The sequence below is a fragment of the Debaryomyces fabryi genome, assembly GCF_001447935.2.
Source record: "Debaryomyces fabryi strain CBS 789 chromosome Unknown contig00078, whole genome shotgun sequence".
NCBI classification, from domain to species: domain Eukaryota; kingdom Fungi; phylum Ascomycota; class Pichiomycetes; order Serinales; family Debaryomycetaceae; genus Debaryomyces; species Debaryomyces fabryi.
The window spans coordinates 35,277-50,236 of NW_015385504.1; the positions used below are offsets into that span (position 1 = coordinate 35,277).

Below are 14,960 nucleotides of genomic sequence, written 5' to 3' on the forward strand. Positions count from 1 at the left end.
GAGTATTAACCCGACAGAAGTTTACTAAGATAGGAATAGAATCAGAAAAACGGGAAGAAACCAAACACAATGGGGACTACAATACACACGGCCAAGGATGTAATTTCTGCCCTCAACCTTTCACCCCATCCAGAGAAGGGCTACTACATCGAGACGTTCCGAGACCCACAGACATCGTCTGACGGTCGCGCACCCAGCACCTATATCTACTACCTCCTTGAGGGTGATAGTGGTATGTCGCACTGGCACCGCGTGCTCGACGCTGTCGAAGTTTGGAATTATTATGCGGGTGCGCCGTTGCAGCTCTCGCTATCTTGGAATGATGGAAACCCCGTCCGCGATATGGTTCTTGGCCCAGACATTTGGACGGGAGAGAGACCACAGGTGGTTGTTGAGCGTGGAGAATGGCAACATGCGCAATCCTTAGGGGACTGGACGCTTGTAGGTTGCTCTGTCGCGCCAGGCTTTGAGTTTGAGAGCTTTGAAATGGCTAGCCCAGGCTGGGAGCCAAAGGGTGTAGCAGAGTAGAATCTGGCCAATATGAATTAGTGACTTGGCGCATGCAACCCAAAGATACCCTATTGAGAATGTAATAGTTGAGATCACCCCAGCTCGTATCTAAATGAGTATGGTTGTTACTGGAAATGGGCATATTTCAGTTGAATGAATTCGAAAAGTTTCAGGAAAATTTGAAAATTCAAGAGTCTCATTAAGCTGAGATACCTTGCAACTTTAATTTCAGTTATTCCAGATACGTAATACTGAAAATATACGAGCTTTTCTCAGAGGGTTTAGAAATCGTGCTTTTGGTTATTTGCTGATTATTTATATTTATTCATAATATTTTCACAATATTGTCTGATATTTTATTTCCTTATAATTCTTTTCTCAATTCAGCAAATTTTTGTTTTAGTTTACCTTTGTAAATTGTTTGTGCTTTAATTGATTTTCTTAATATATATCCTGGTTATTTTACTTCAAACGATTAGTTCCACCTTTTATTCATAAAACATCCATAAACCAAAATATTTGAACTCGCAATACTAATTGAATAATTTATAAGTCTGATTAGGATCCAAATAGTTTTCTAGAGTTCACTACTGACTCCTCAAATCTAATTTTTTCTGTGTCGAATGATGAATTTCCAATTGCATAATTAAGGTTACTGTATAGATCTGCTGTAGTTACTTCCTTCCATAAGAGTGAAGATATACGCATTTTTCTATCTTGCTGTCCTTTTGTTCACTTAAGAGAGCTTTCGAATATCTAGCCAGAGATTCCTCTTCCTACTTGACTAAAGCTGAACTTGCTGCAGTCGGCAACTTCGATTTAATGACTAATCCCTTATAATAGAACAGATTAACAGAAGTACATATATAAAAATTGAAGTCTACTATTTAAATTGTTGTAATATAGTCTGGGTTCCATTATTATTGCAAAAATTGCTGATCAATATCGAAAGATATAGGCCATAACATCTCATGCAATTGGTTTAATTGAGATAATGGACTTTCGTCAGTACCTAAAGTTGAATAAGATGGAATAATATTATTATCATTATTAGTTTCGTGTGCTTGGTTCGTAAGGTGTGTTTCGCCTAAAATACTGATAAGATCCAAAATCTTACTAGCAGCAGGGCAGATTTTTGTTAACTTCTGAATAATATTTTGCGCGGAAATTATATCAGACCTCCAATATTCTGCAGATTCTGAAATTGGGTCATTTCGGAGACAAACTAAGGGCATTAAAACTGCAGGAATCAAAAAATATAAAGAGTACCAGACTTCCATTCTGTTGTATCTCGTATTTTCTTCCCAAAATTTTGCCATACTGGTAATCGTTTCACTACATTCTTTTAAGCATAAATTTGCAGCTTGTGATTCATAAGTATCTTCATTATCTGCATTTAACTTTTTTGGATCTAAAATAACTCTTTTCAACAAAAAAGTACGAAACATTATAATCTTCAAATTTCTGTACCTCCATTCAAGTACGAAAAGCGCAAGTTTGAATCTTAAAGAAACGTGAGCTTCTTTTTTAAAGTAATTAGGTATTAATTTTCGCCATCTTTCAAGATAAAGCTTGTCCCAATCCAATAATAGTTGTGCAGATGGGAACGGATCGGTTATGATTCTTTCATAAATACTATTGGTTAGCAAATGAAATAAAGACTGTAGTCTAACACTTGTAAAAATAGTTGGTTGTTCTTCTTCATCGGGAAACTTAACACTAAGAGCAGTCAAGTTTGAATCCAATATATTTAATGGCAACCTTGTATCAATTCCAGAACATGGAATACCTAATGGCCTTCCATAGCCAATTGTTTGGCCACAATCAAATATATATAAACACCACCAAATTCTTCTTCTCATTTCTTGATCCAAAATAGATTCATTTGAGTCATCTATTTGTTTATGTAATCTAAGTCCTAATGCCATTCTGACAGCTAATCCTAAATAATTATATCCAGAATTAGGTCGATCCCTCTTTTGCAAATAATTAGACATTAAGGTTAACGTCTGTACCAAAGTGATATTACCAGTTTCTAAAACATCTATTGATAGCTTAGATTTTGCCATGTCAAAAAGTTCCAAATCTTCACTTTCTTGTTGTGAAGTTGCTGACATAAACGAGCCAATTGCAGCAACAATGTAATATAAGCTTTCCCAATCCGGCTCCGGCCGTGGAATTATTTCGTTCAATTGAGCCATGAAAGTAGGTTTATGAATGATAGGATATGAAATGTGATAAGTTTCAAAATATTGTTCAATATAATTTTCTATCCTCTGCTTGCTTAATTTTTGTTGAGAATATTCAGAGCCATTTCGTATGGCATTTTTATGCCCCTCTATTCTTGTATCGTGTAAAAAAAATCCATTACCAACCAAATTAATAACAGCCGAGCTAAATACAGTTCCAAGATAACCACTTTCTTCTGTTGTAGCCTTTCCATCAATAACTGAAGGTTGCGTTTTCGCATCGTATCGATTCCTTTCATCCCAATTAAAATTTGAGCTAATTGATGCTGGTTGTAACTTCATACCTTTAAAATACTTCCTTCGAAACTGACGATCATTGGGATTTATTTCATCAACATTAACGCTTGATGGTAAAAGCTGAGGTATTTGAAAATCTCCTTCCCCCACCATAATTCCATATTGTTGTAAGTTACCTTTTTGATACATATCTAAATTATTTCGTTTATCATAAACTGAGTTATCATCAGTTAAAAGCGATTCTATATTAATGGTCCCTGAAGTTTGTGGAGTTATTAGATTATTCATTCTTTGATTGCCCGTTGTTCGATCTAAGTTATTTCTGTCACAATCAGGACCTTCATTTACAAGTTTCTTTCTTTTGCGTGGAACTTTATCCAAATATGTAGTAAATTCGGGAATATCACTAATGTTAGATCCATTCCTCACTTTCAGTAATAAGCTTGAGAGTTCAACATCAGAAATATAGTTCATCAACAATTGTTTCACAATATTCAATTCTTCTTCAACTTCAGTTAAATGTTTCCTAGTTAAAGGAGTTTTGCAATGTTTCTCATACAAACAATGCCTTTTATACTTTAAACACGAGGCACATACAGGTACTTCTCTTGAACATTTCATTCTTCTCCTCTTACATTCGTTACATGAGAATTTATTAGAATCTGTCAGCAGACTATCCGCAGAAGTTGCTACAGACTTAGTAGACGGAGTTGTCATAAAGATATTGTATTGTAAAAAAATAACTATGCAAAGTATTAGTAATAAAATAACTATTCAAATAGTATTATGGTAATTCAGATCGATAGTGACATTAGCCTAACAGGCTATATTTACACCTAAGAATCATATATTTTATATGTAGTGGAGAGAAAACATCCTTGATTTCAAAAAATAAGGTTACCCGGATGTATTACGATTAGATATCAGAACCAATTCCTATACACTATGAAGCAATCGGACAACATATATACACTACAAGTTGATGAAGACGAACAGGGGATAGCTTAGCTCAACACTGGGTCATGTTAGCAGCTGGTTTGATGATTGAGAAATGACTACACAGCCAGGCTTAATACCTCCCAAAAGTAATATATAATATTCATTAACTAGATATCAAGGAGTTTGTTGACTTGTAAATTAACATGAGCTTTCTATATGACCATTTAAAGCAATTTGATACAAAATGAAATCGAATGCAAAATTTTCATACAAACTTTAAAAAAACAGAGTCCAAAATAAGAGCAAGACATGGCATTCGAGGTATATCAATGATAAGAAACATGAAGTCCAAAATATCTAGATAGATATAGTAGCTACTACATTTGTAAAGTCTTTTAAATCGCTGCCTTGATTAGCGACCTATATGAAAGTCTAGGTATCGCTTGTAGATTTGAGGAACACAAAAATAAAGGGTTTATTCTCCGAATAATATCATCGCCATCTAACGCTCTATTAAACGAGAAACTTTTTTTTACATTTTGAAAGTACAAATTTAGTAGTCTTTTCGTTTATTTGTACGAAACAGATCTAATTAGTCATCATATAAGCATCTAATAAGAAACTTCAATGATAGTCGTTCACTTCTTAATTTCCGATACAATTCTATGCCTCTGAGCTTTTTGCAGTTCACTTTGAATTCTATTCAATACATCACCTTCATATTCTGCCTTCTCACTACCATAAACGTATTCATGGCCACTCTGTAAGGCATACCATGCTCTTTCAGCCACGTCTCTTGCATCATCTTTCTCACCAGCTCCAATCAAACTTTCAGCAAGGCCAGCATTTTTGAAAAAATTTGTTTCTGTTGCCCCTGGCATAAGAAGAGTCATATCTACACCTTTCCCTTTAAGCTCGTTCCGAACAGCCCAGAAAAACGAATTCACAAATGCCTTTGTAGCTCCATAGACAGCTTCATAAGGAATAGGAGTTGTTCCAGAGAGAGATGATGTCATTAAAACCTTCCCCCCACCTCTTTCAATCAACCTGGGAATAAATATTTTCGATAAATGGACATAGGAATCAACATTCAATCGAATAATTTCTAATTCCTTTTCCAATTTGCTGTTTTCTATGAAGTCACCTCCTAATCCTTGTCCAGCATTAATCACTAGAGTATCAATGTTCCAATTATTACTCTCAACCTCCGCATGAATTCTTTTGATTTCATTGAAATCACTTAAATCTGCTGTCAACAAGTGAACTTCAGAACCATAATTTTGCAATTCCTCCTTCAAAATTTCCAATTTGTCCTTATTCCTAGCAACAGCAATAATGCCATAATTATTTTTAGCGAATATACGTGCTAATTCTAAACCAATTCCGTTTGATGCACCTGTAATCAATGCAAACTTACTTTTGTCAGCCATAGTCTTATCCATACTAATAATCTTATCGACGTTAAGTATATATTTAGCATGTTCATAGCCTAGTTTATATACTTTCATCAAAAGTATTGCTTAGTAATTATGCATTTGTCTAAACTACATTAGGTAATGCATGCGAAGGTTGCTACAAAATACCAAGTACTGCAAAATGGTGCGACTCAGCTATATTGGGTCTACTGTCAACCTTTTTTTCAATTTTTACATTGAAATGGGTCATAACATAACGTAGAATTTCTCTAAATCTGGGTTACGAAATTTACCTTTTCTCAGGAAAATCTATTTAAGAATACCTTCACCTTGGTAAGAAGCTGGATACAGTCAGACCTCGAAATACAAGTATTGCAAGCGACGATTTGTAGCTAAACAATAAAAGAAGCAGCCAGAAAACTTAGTATCGTCAAGACTATTCAGCAATCATCCTATTTTCATAACCAGGTTTTCAATAATCCACTATTACAATGAGCCACTGATATCAGCTCATTAATTAATTTTTCTACGCTAATGAAAGTACGAGAAAGTTATTGAGGGTAGCTCTCAACCTTAAGAATATTCCCATTGAAGCAAATGTTAGAAAATTTAAAAATCTTGTCACAGATAAGTATTTTAAGCTAAGTTTCTATCTGTTATATTTTCTATTATTTTTTTGGAGCTGTTTTAGAAGTTTTTTTTAGTTTCTTCAACAAATTTTGAGTCCTTAATCCTTATGATTTGAAGGTAAATCGTTACGTATAAATTTCTATACGGATTTTGATAAATTATGTATTAAAGAATTCACTTTATTTTTTAAAGTTCGTAGAAAGAAAACAGTTAAACATTTAGCAATACTTACAAGCAAGATCTACAAATTATGTATAACATACTGGCTTCTACTGTTCAATGTTATCAGAAATTAAAAGCTACTACCAAGAGCATTCCAAAGAAAGTTATTTGCTGAAGTAGAAAATTGCAATAGAGGGTGAATCTGAATCAGCGGTTAGAAAATTTAAACTAAACGTTTGTACTCTTTGCTTCGATCATTCCTCATAGACAAATATCAATCCTCATTTTAAAGCAGATTACAGGGTAATTCATATTAAAAAATGGTTTTTTTTAATTGGGAATAGAAGTCGAGTAAATCGGGAGCCATCTTCCATAGATGTATCCTAGGCATCGGTACAAGTTTCATCCTATATTCTACGAAAATATATATTATACAAAGCTAGACCTATTCTGGACCACTGATGATACATTTGTGACAGTTATTTCCTCCTTTAATAAGGTCATAGGCATCGATAGCTTCATCGAATTTAAATCTATGGGCTATCAAGCTTTCAAAGTCAATAGCCGCGTTTTCTTTACCATTTCTATGGTTTTCATCCAAAATAGCTACACTAGTCTTGTAATCATTGAAGCCGTATCTAAATGACCCAAATAAATTCAATTCTTTAGTAGTAAACTCTCTCATTGGGAAAGAAACAGGCTTTGAAGAGTTACCAATTTGAATATGGCGTCCACCAACTCTCAAAATATCAATGGAACTTTTAATGCATGGTTCTGCACCATTACATTCCATCTTTAGTAGTAAACTCTCTCATTGGGAAAGAAACAGGCTTTGAAGAGTTACCAATTTGAATATGGCGTCCACCAACTCTCAAAATATCAATGGAACTTTTAATGCATGGTTCTGCACCATTACATTCCATTACGACAGAAGGTTCAGTATTGTCAAATGCAGCAATTAAATCCTTGTTGCTGCCAGATTTAGGGTTAAAGGTGTGGGTTGCAACTCCAATTTCTCTAGCCATTTCCAATTTTGAATCGAAAACATCTACCACCATGACTTTGGTTCCCCAAACTTAGTATCTACTGCAGCAGCTAATAAACCAACTGGACCAGCACCAAATACAACAACTGCATCACCGAACTTAATAGAGCCCAATTTTGCGGCATGGACTCCAACAGTCAATGGTTCCACTAATGCTCCTAATTCTAATGAAACATGATCAGGTAATTTGGCCAAGAAATCTTGAGGGCTTTTGTAGTATTTACATAAAGTACCAGGAGGAATAACGCCTCCATCTTCTGGGTTAGTAGTAGCAGCGAAAACCTTGTGGGGACATAAATTGTAATGTCCACTTTTGTATTTTCACTAGTCTAGGTGGCATACATGGCTCTATTGCAACCTTGTCTCCAACCTTTAAAGAAGTAACTCCTTTTCCAACTGCAGAAACAACTCCCGAAGTTTCATGGCCTAAAACGGCGATCTCAAACCAAAGTTTTCAATTGCTCCATATGTGTAGTAGTGAATATCTGAACCGCAGATACCAGTCTTTTTAACCTCGACTATGACATCAGTAGGCTGGGTGATTTCTGGGGCATCATATGATTCAAACGTGATATCGTTGATCTTATTTAAAACTAAGGATAGGTTTGGTGTCATTTTCGTTTGCTTGATATTATTATAGGTTATAAATTGACTACTATCCATGGTTTAAATATGAATAATAGTATACATACAAGTATCTAAGCTTTGTGTGTCATACATTATTGTTCTGTCAATTAGACGCTTCCGCGGAAGGTTAAAAACAATGCGCGTGGCATAATGCACCGGGGCGACTGTCTCCCTAAAAGTATTCTCTTAAATATTTTGCAAACTTAAGATCTACAAATCTTATAGAGGCTTCAAAAGTTCACCTTTTATTGCAGTCAGATATATACAGTAGAATACAGAAAAAAAGTGAATACGTTAGTCACTTGTACCTATCTTTCAACCTTTGCATCTACACTATATGATGTTGAAAGTAACTGGAAAGAAGAATAAATACATTATATACAGAACCAGAGAATTCAGGATATCTGCGTTTATAGAAATACTTAGAACTTTTGTATTGATCTAATATACATTAGGTATTCTCCTATCCTTATTTTCAATTTTTATTAAACCATCCGGCTTTTGAAACTCTAAAGCTTACAATGTTTCAAATTACTAAACTTTCGTTTTTTGCAGTAAATTGGAGGTTCTATTACTATTATATACTATTATATATCTTCTTCATGTATAACCCTAGATTTATCATTCCATTTGAGATTTGTAACGGCCATTCTTCTATGTATGTACAATGGTTTCAATGATACAACATCCTTCTTTAAAACATGTTTTTTGAACCCATGAATAAGTTCTTTAGTACGAAAGTTAGCATGTTTTCTAAGAGACACTGAAAATACATCGTCTAATTCCTCCAATGTCAAACCCTTTGTTTCTGGAAGAAACCATAGAACAAGGAAAAAACCAACAATGTTCCAAGCTGCATACCATCCAAATGCACCTTGTGACTTAAATGCATTTTTAAGGCGGGGCCATGTAAAAGCCAATATGAAGTTAAAAAACCAGCAAGTCGAAGTAGCAAATCCCATACCTAGATCACGAATGTATAAGGGAAATGCTTCTGCTGAATATGTGAATGGAATTGGTCCTTCACCAAAATTGTAAAAAATTGCAAACAAATAAATACCAATTGTTATACAAGCTAAGCGACCATCTCTGCTTGTATCCTCAGAAATCCAGAACCCAAAACCGGCCATTAGTAGAGAAAGAGACATCAACGGAAATGTTGCAAGCAACAAATTTCTACGACCAACACTGTCAATGGTGTAGAAAGTGGGTATACATGAGACAACCTCAACCATTCCAAATCCCCAAGAAGCTAACATAGCTTTGATTTCAGAAAGATCTGATTCAACAAAAATAGATGACGAGTAGTAAGATATAACGTTAATACCACAAAATTGTTGCATGAACATAACAATCCATGCTCCAAGGGCGGCATTCCTGTTTCTCCTTACAGAAAACATCTCAATTACTCTTTTGTAGAAACTAACTCCTACATAGGAACCTTCTTCATTCAACAAAACATATTGGTAAAAACAGTCACGAGCAGCTTCAATTTCACTATGCCTTAGAATTTTCAATGAATCGAAAGCATCCCTATGCTTATGTTTACCCATTAGCCAACGAGGAGATTCTGGTACGTAGGGTATTTGAATTAGTACAAAAATTGCAGGAATGCAAGCAGACGCTAATGTTAACCTCCAATTTATTCCACCTGAAATACCATGGTCTCCTACATAGTAAAAGGCCAATGATGAGACATAACCCAACATAACTCCCACACAGGTGAATAGTTGCCAAAGCATAACAAGGGCACCTCTTATATGAGCCGGAGCCGTTTCTGCTGTATATGCAGGAACTGTTGCAGTCATTATACCCATACCGAATCCCATGAAAAAGCGGGCAATGAATAAATGGAACCATTTCAAGTTAACAAGCCCTTGCCAAATACAGGACAATGCCGTAATTACACAAGACCAAAATATACACCACTTCCTACCCAATTTTCTATTCCAATAATCAGAAGTCCAACACACAATAGAGGAGCAAAGGTACGGAGCACCATTAACCAAGCCCTCGATCAAATCATAGTTTTTCATGCTAGGGATCCCCATAGCCAGTGGAAAGAATAGGTTAGCTCCGTTCACCACTGACTCATCCATTCCTTGGACACATGCTGCCATGGAGCCCAAAGCAACAACTTCTAACAATTTCCGTGGGATGTGCCATTTTTTTCGACTCTCAATCTCAAGTGCCAGCTTTTCCCTTTCGCTCAAAAATTTCATGGATCTGAAACCCGTTGGAAACCTTGCCACTGCTGCAGCTCTAGAAAAAAGCTCAGGATTTAAGCCATGCTCCATAGCGTATTTTCTGCCCATACCCATCACCTGCTCCTCCGAGTATTGGGTCAAAATATTACCCTCTTCATATTGAGGTTCGTCATCACCTTTAATGACTCCATTCAAGCTTTCTTTGGAATTGCTAATAAAAATTGTCTCAGAGATTTGTCCCTCTTCGTTGCTTTTCATTATCACAGATACTTAGCAAAATGGAGTTTGTGATACGAGGATTTCGTAGATTTAAATATGAGACTTTTTAAAGTTTCTGCATTCTGTTTTTACATTTTGCGGACTGTTAACCGAAACTGAAATTGCTATATTATTACATGATTTGCTGTTATCCTTACTATTTTCTCCGTCAAGTTGAATACATGCCGAGACTTAATGATAAGACTATCAATACTCATTCAAAATTTGTACATAATAAAAGTGGGGTTTTGTGGGGTTGTAAAGTTATCAGTGATCTACTTCGGATTTGACTTATCTTATTGCATATAAAATAATTTGTAACCTTTTAGCGGTATAGAGTGCACCTTTTTTTTTCTGCAAGTCTCATTTAATATACAGGTTGAATATATTTATTGCCATAAAAAAAGACGCAATGTACAGAGACTACCTGATTATTGATTCTTCTTAAAAAACTGCAACTTGAATCTATGAATTTTAATTTCTGAAAGAGGCAAAAGCCAAAGAGCTAAAAGTATTGCAGGATTATTCGCATATACTAGTAAGCGTTTTTAAAATAATTTTACTATAAGATGTTTTATTCGAGGACCTAACTAAATTATAAAAGATGTAATTATATTTACTTCAAGATTAATTTCTCTGTAATATAATTACAGGCAATATAAATTGATAAAATAATCCAATATTATGAGCTTTTTCCCTCTTTCTCTTCTTTTAACTGAACATAGCTTACAAAGATGTAATATTTTAAAACAGAATCTAAGATAATAAAACACTCTAAAATAATATTTATGCATATAAAAAATTATTCTAAATCTTCAATAAGAACTTTCATTGCTCCAGATTTTGGATTTCCTGCAATTTTGAAAGCTTCAGCTGCATCTTCGAGTTTAAACCTATGAGTAACTAAGTTATCTAATTTGATGATCCCTGCTTCTACCAATTTAATAACAGTGGGCCATGTATTAGCATATCTGTATTGGAAGGTAATATTAATTTCCTTCACAGATAAGAGCATAAATGGAAATGTTTGGTGGTTTTTTCCGACACCAATAATATGCAATTTTGCACCAAAATCAAGAGCATGTGTGGCAAGTTCAAGAGAAGATTCGACTCCGGTACATTCAATTGCTACATCAAATGAATTTGTACCATTTCCTGTTACCTTTTGCACATTTTCTTCTAAAGAGCCATTAACAAGCGCAGTGCTAGCACTTGGAATTTCCTTTTTGATAAAATCAAGCTTCGATGGTTCAATATCAGTTACCATAATAGGATAAGCTCCTGCTGCTTCTGCTGCCTTTGCGGTTGCGAAACCAATAGGGCCAGCTCCACAAATGAGAACTGATTGACCTAGTCTAAGATTGATATGTCTAATTCCACAAAACACAACTGAAAGAGGCTCCAAAAGAGCACCTTGCAGATAACCAAGTGAGTTGATTTTATGGCAAAATGCAGCAGGATGTTTGATGTATCTTCTTAAAAAACCATGGACAGGAGGTGTCGAGCAAAATTCCACATTCTCGCATCCATTATATTTACCTGTCAAACAAGGGTTGCAAGTATGGCACGGAACTCCTGGTTCAAGGGCTACCTTGTCCCCTACCTTCAAATCTGTGACCTTTTTACCAATAGCTAAAACCTCCCCTGCCGATTCATGTCCCAAAATGTGTTCGCTCTCAACGACCATGGTTGGTCCTATACAACCATGCTTCTGAAAATGAATATCAGAACCGCAGATTCCAGTGCTTCTAACGTGGATCAATACTTCCTCGTCTAAAAGATCCTCAACACCAGGTGTCTCAATTTCAGATACATAAAGATCGTGCTTAGGGTTGGTGAAAACTCCAATGTTTTTTTCGGATACCATCTTATTTATTTTTTGTATGATAATAAAAAATCTTTGTAAACCTGGCATTCACAATGATTTAAATAAGTGCAGGGAAATCTTGCAAGTAGGTAAATTCAACTTCAAAGACCCGAATACCGGGAAATCTATCGGAGTTTGAAAAGGTTCTCATCAGTTACTAGACTCATAATCGCCTTAGAATAGCTACTCTAGACCTACTTGCTGTGACTAATTTTACAACTGAGAATAAAGTGTGCGATAATGCAAGTATTCCAGGGTGATGCTTTCCGCCCGAACAGGACACAGTCAACCTTTTCACTGCGAGCGCGCGCAATTTTTTATTGCCATGCGCCCCTGGAATAGGAGGACTGTCAACCTGTTGATTGTTTCAAAATTCTTTGAAAAATTCTTTGAAGCTGCGAAAGCATCTGTCTGAACGATATAAGCTATGGTATTAAAGTTATTTCCTCATATACTATACCTCAAAATATTCAGACTTATCAAATTGAGATTACCTATTCAAATGCTGCTATCAATAAATGGTAAAAATTCTATCTCTTAATTATGGGTCCACTATCGAACTACATAATTAGTAGTCTACTTTGTTTATGGAGAATTTATATTTTTATTCGCGGCATGTAATACCGATACTATGAGTATGCTAATAATTCGGTGAAATTGCCGGAAATTTAAATAAAATCCCCCTGCACACCAATTGTATAATAGTATAAATATGAAAGATGGTATGTGCTTGATGAAACAGATAATATTTTTAATTTATTATAAAAATGCTTTTCCAGAATAAAGAATCTCCAGTATTGGAACAATTCTCCTTAAATGGAAAAGTTTCTTTGATTACAGGCGGTCTGAGAGGTATTGGTTTGGCTGCCGCAAAAGGCTTAGCAGAAGCTGGATCCCAAATTGCAATTACTTACAATACATCGGGAAGAGATTATATAGCTGAAATTGAGAAGCAATTTTTTGACTTAGGAGTTAAATTTAAAGCTTATCAGTGTAATGTGTCTGAAAAAGAACAAATAATTAAATGCGTTAACCAGGTTCTTGCAGATTTCAAAAGATTGGATGTTGTGGTACCAAATTCTGGTATTACTTCTCAAGCGCCAGCTGAAGACTTCAGTGAGGAAGCATATAGGAACACTATGGCTGTTAACTTGGATGGTGCCTTCTTTACGGCTCAAGCTGCAGCCAATTCTTTTAAAAAGCAAAAAAAAGAGGGTAAATTAGACCAAGGAAGAATTATATTCACAGCTTCAGTCTCTTCTCTAGTGGTCAATATCCCTCAAAATCAAGCTCCATATAATGCTTCAAAAGCTGGCTTAGTAAGATTAGCAAAATGTCTTTCCGTTGAATGGGTCGATTTTGCACGTGTTAATTGCGTATCACCGGGATTTATTACTACAGATATGCTTCATTCTTTACCAAGCGAATGGAGAGATTCGTGGTTGTCAATGGTTCCAGCTCAAAGATTCTGCTTGCCTTACGAATTAAAAGGTGTTTATGTTTTTTTAGCTAGTGATGCTTCTTCTTACATAACAGGCGATGAACTTGTTGTAGGTGGCGGTTATACTTTAACTTAAGATTACAACACTTGAGGCCCAATTCTTTTCTTATTTGGTAAGTTGCATTGAAGTATCGCAGGTGGTATCGTTATCCATTTGATTAATTTTTTAGTATATATAATGGGTCAGCCCCCGCGAATATATACCGAATTTGTTTATTCAATTATCTGTCTTATTCAAGCTTCCATTACATGAATACTTCCTGTTTATGATCTATGGTGTTACTTAACTCATTAATAGTGACATCGTCAATTTTGTACGTAATCTTCGCATTTTGAGAACCCCACAAAATCACAAAACTTCCTACAATGAGAATTCTGAAACATATATTTATTTATGCTAAGCTTATTCGATTTCCTATAAATTGATGGAATTTCTATACCCTGCAATTGGGTAGAAGCGTGACAATCCCATACAAAAAACTGGAATCGTGGTTTTATTTACTTTTGAAAGCTCCATGACGACATGGCTCCTTTGAAACCCAGACAAATAAACATAAAATTGCTTGATATACAAGATATCAATGAATGCAATTTTAAATTGTATAAATACTTAAATTATGCTAGTCTCGAACTCGAAAAGATGGGTCAACTCAAAATCGTAAACTGTCTTTTTTTCGCATTGTAGACTCTCTATGTAAACAACTTCTATTAAAGAAATTTTACCTGAAACAGACACATAAATGTTTGCTAGCCTAACATCATTATGTGAAATTCCTATCAGATGAAGCTCTTTGAGTCTTGACTTGATAACTCTGTAAACTGTTTTGTTGTTCCACTTTTCTTTTGGGACCTCCTTCCCTAGGCATTCAAATATATGCATCGGGTGATCGGAAAATCCGTTCCAATAACCAGAAACAAGGAGTTTTGGAAATTTAGAAGCAAATTCTGATTTAGCAATTTTTGCATTAATTGAAAGCTCATTGAAGAACATACCTTAGTACCCCTTTTTTTCGGGAATCTCCAAACACATCAAACTATTCTCTTCCCACAATCTACTAGAGTAATAGTATAATTTAACAAGAACAGTGGATGGGAGTTTCAAATCAGGATAAAATTCTGCGGGATCGTAGATAACTCGACAATATGTGTTACCATCAATGACATCAAACCTATCACTGACGTCATTTTCTCTTATGAAGTCCAAGTTGCCTGAAAATCCACGTCTCGCTAATTTTCCAGAAGATCCAGAAGCGTCTCTAGGACGAACGTTAAAAAATGGATCCAGCTCTTCAATTTTTTTTATCTCGGTGTTT

At 35.2% G+C, this 14,960-nt stretch overlaps 9 protein-coding genes across 9 annotated transcripts; 2 read left to right on the forward strand and 7 right to left on the reverse strand.

Moving 5' to 3' along the window:
• Window positions 1-69: 69 nt before the first annotated feature.
• Window positions 70-528, forward strand: AC631_03566 (cupin domain-containing protein; the record flags this gene model as incomplete). Its single annotated transcript, XM_015612395.1, has 1 exon — window positions 70-528. The coding sequence occupies one exon, from the start codon at window positions 70-72 to the stop codon at window positions 526-528; it is 459 nt and encodes a 152-aa protein (XP_015466793.1).
• A 902-nt stretch (window positions 529-1,430) lies between these two features.
• AC631_03567 (Zn(II)2Cys6 transcription factor) lies at window positions 1,431-3,713 on the reverse strand (the record flags this gene model as incomplete). The annotated part of the gene is made up of 1 exon (XM_015612396.1): window positions 1,431-3,713. One exon carries the CDS (start codon window positions 3,711-3,713, stop codon window positions 1,431-1,433), a length of 2,283 nt encoding a protein of 760 aa, XP_015466794.1.
• Window positions 3,714-4,573: 860 nt separating this feature from the next.
• On the reverse strand, window positions 4,574-5,377 carry AC631_03568 (SDR family NAD(P)-dependent oxidoreductase; the record flags this gene model as incomplete). Its single annotated transcript, XM_015612397.1, has 1 exon — window positions 4,574-5,377. One exon carries the CDS (start codon window positions 5,375-5,377, stop codon window positions 4,574-4,576), a length of 804 nt encoding a protein of 267 aa, XP_015466795.1.
• A 1,210-nt stretch (window positions 5,378-6,587) lies between these two features.
• Window positions 6,588-6,827, reverse strand: AC631_03569 (uncharacterized protein; the record flags this gene model as incomplete). Its single annotated transcript, XM_015612398.1, has 1 exon — window positions 6,588-6,827. One exon carries the CDS (start codon window positions 6,825-6,827, stop codon window positions 6,588-6,590), a length of 240 nt encoding a protein of 79 aa, XP_015466796.1.
• A 97-nt stretch (window positions 6,828-6,924) lies between these two features.
• Window positions 6,925-7,167, reverse strand: AC631_03570 (uncharacterized protein; the record flags this gene model as incomplete). The annotated part of the gene is made up of 1 exon (XM_015612399.1): window positions 6,925-7,167. One exon carries the CDS (start codon window positions 7,165-7,167, stop codon window positions 6,925-6,927), a length of 243 nt encoding a protein of 80 aa, XP_015466797.1.
• Window positions 7,168-7,613: 446 nt separating this feature from the next.
• Window positions 7,614-7,802, reverse strand: AC631_03571 (uncharacterized protein; the record flags this gene model as incomplete). Its single annotated transcript, XM_015612400.1, has 1 exon — window positions 7,614-7,802. One exon carries the CDS (start codon window positions 7,800-7,802, stop codon window positions 7,614-7,616), a length of 189 nt encoding a protein of 62 aa, XP_015466798.1.
• Window positions 7,803-8,401: 599 nt separating this feature from the next.
• HGT19 (Hgt19p) lies at window positions 8,402-10,279 on the reverse strand (the record flags this gene model as incomplete). The annotated part of the gene is made up of 1 exon (XM_015612401.1): window positions 8,402-10,279. One exon carries the CDS (start codon window positions 10,277-10,279, stop codon window positions 8,402-8,404), a length of 1,878 nt encoding a protein of 625 aa, XP_015466799.1.
• Window positions 10,280-11,081: 802 nt separating this feature from the next.
• Window positions 11,082-12,146, reverse strand: AC631_03573 (NAD(P)-dependent alcohol dehydrogenase; the record flags this gene model as incomplete). Its single annotated transcript, XM_015612402.1, has 1 exon — window positions 11,082-12,146. The coding sequence occupies one exon, from the start codon at window positions 12,144-12,146 to the stop codon at window positions 11,082-11,084; it is 1,065 nt and encodes a 354-aa protein (XP_015466800.1).
• Window positions 12,147-12,913: 767 nt separating this feature from the next.
• On the forward strand, window positions 12,914-13,723 carry AC631_03574 (uncharacterized protein; the record flags this gene model as incomplete). Its single annotated transcript, XM_015612403.1, has 1 exon — window positions 12,914-13,723. The coding sequence occupies one exon, from the start codon at window positions 12,914-12,916 to the stop codon at window positions 13,721-13,723; it is 810 nt and encodes a 269-aa protein (XP_015466801.1).
• Window positions 13,724-14,960: the final 1,237 nt, after the last annotated feature.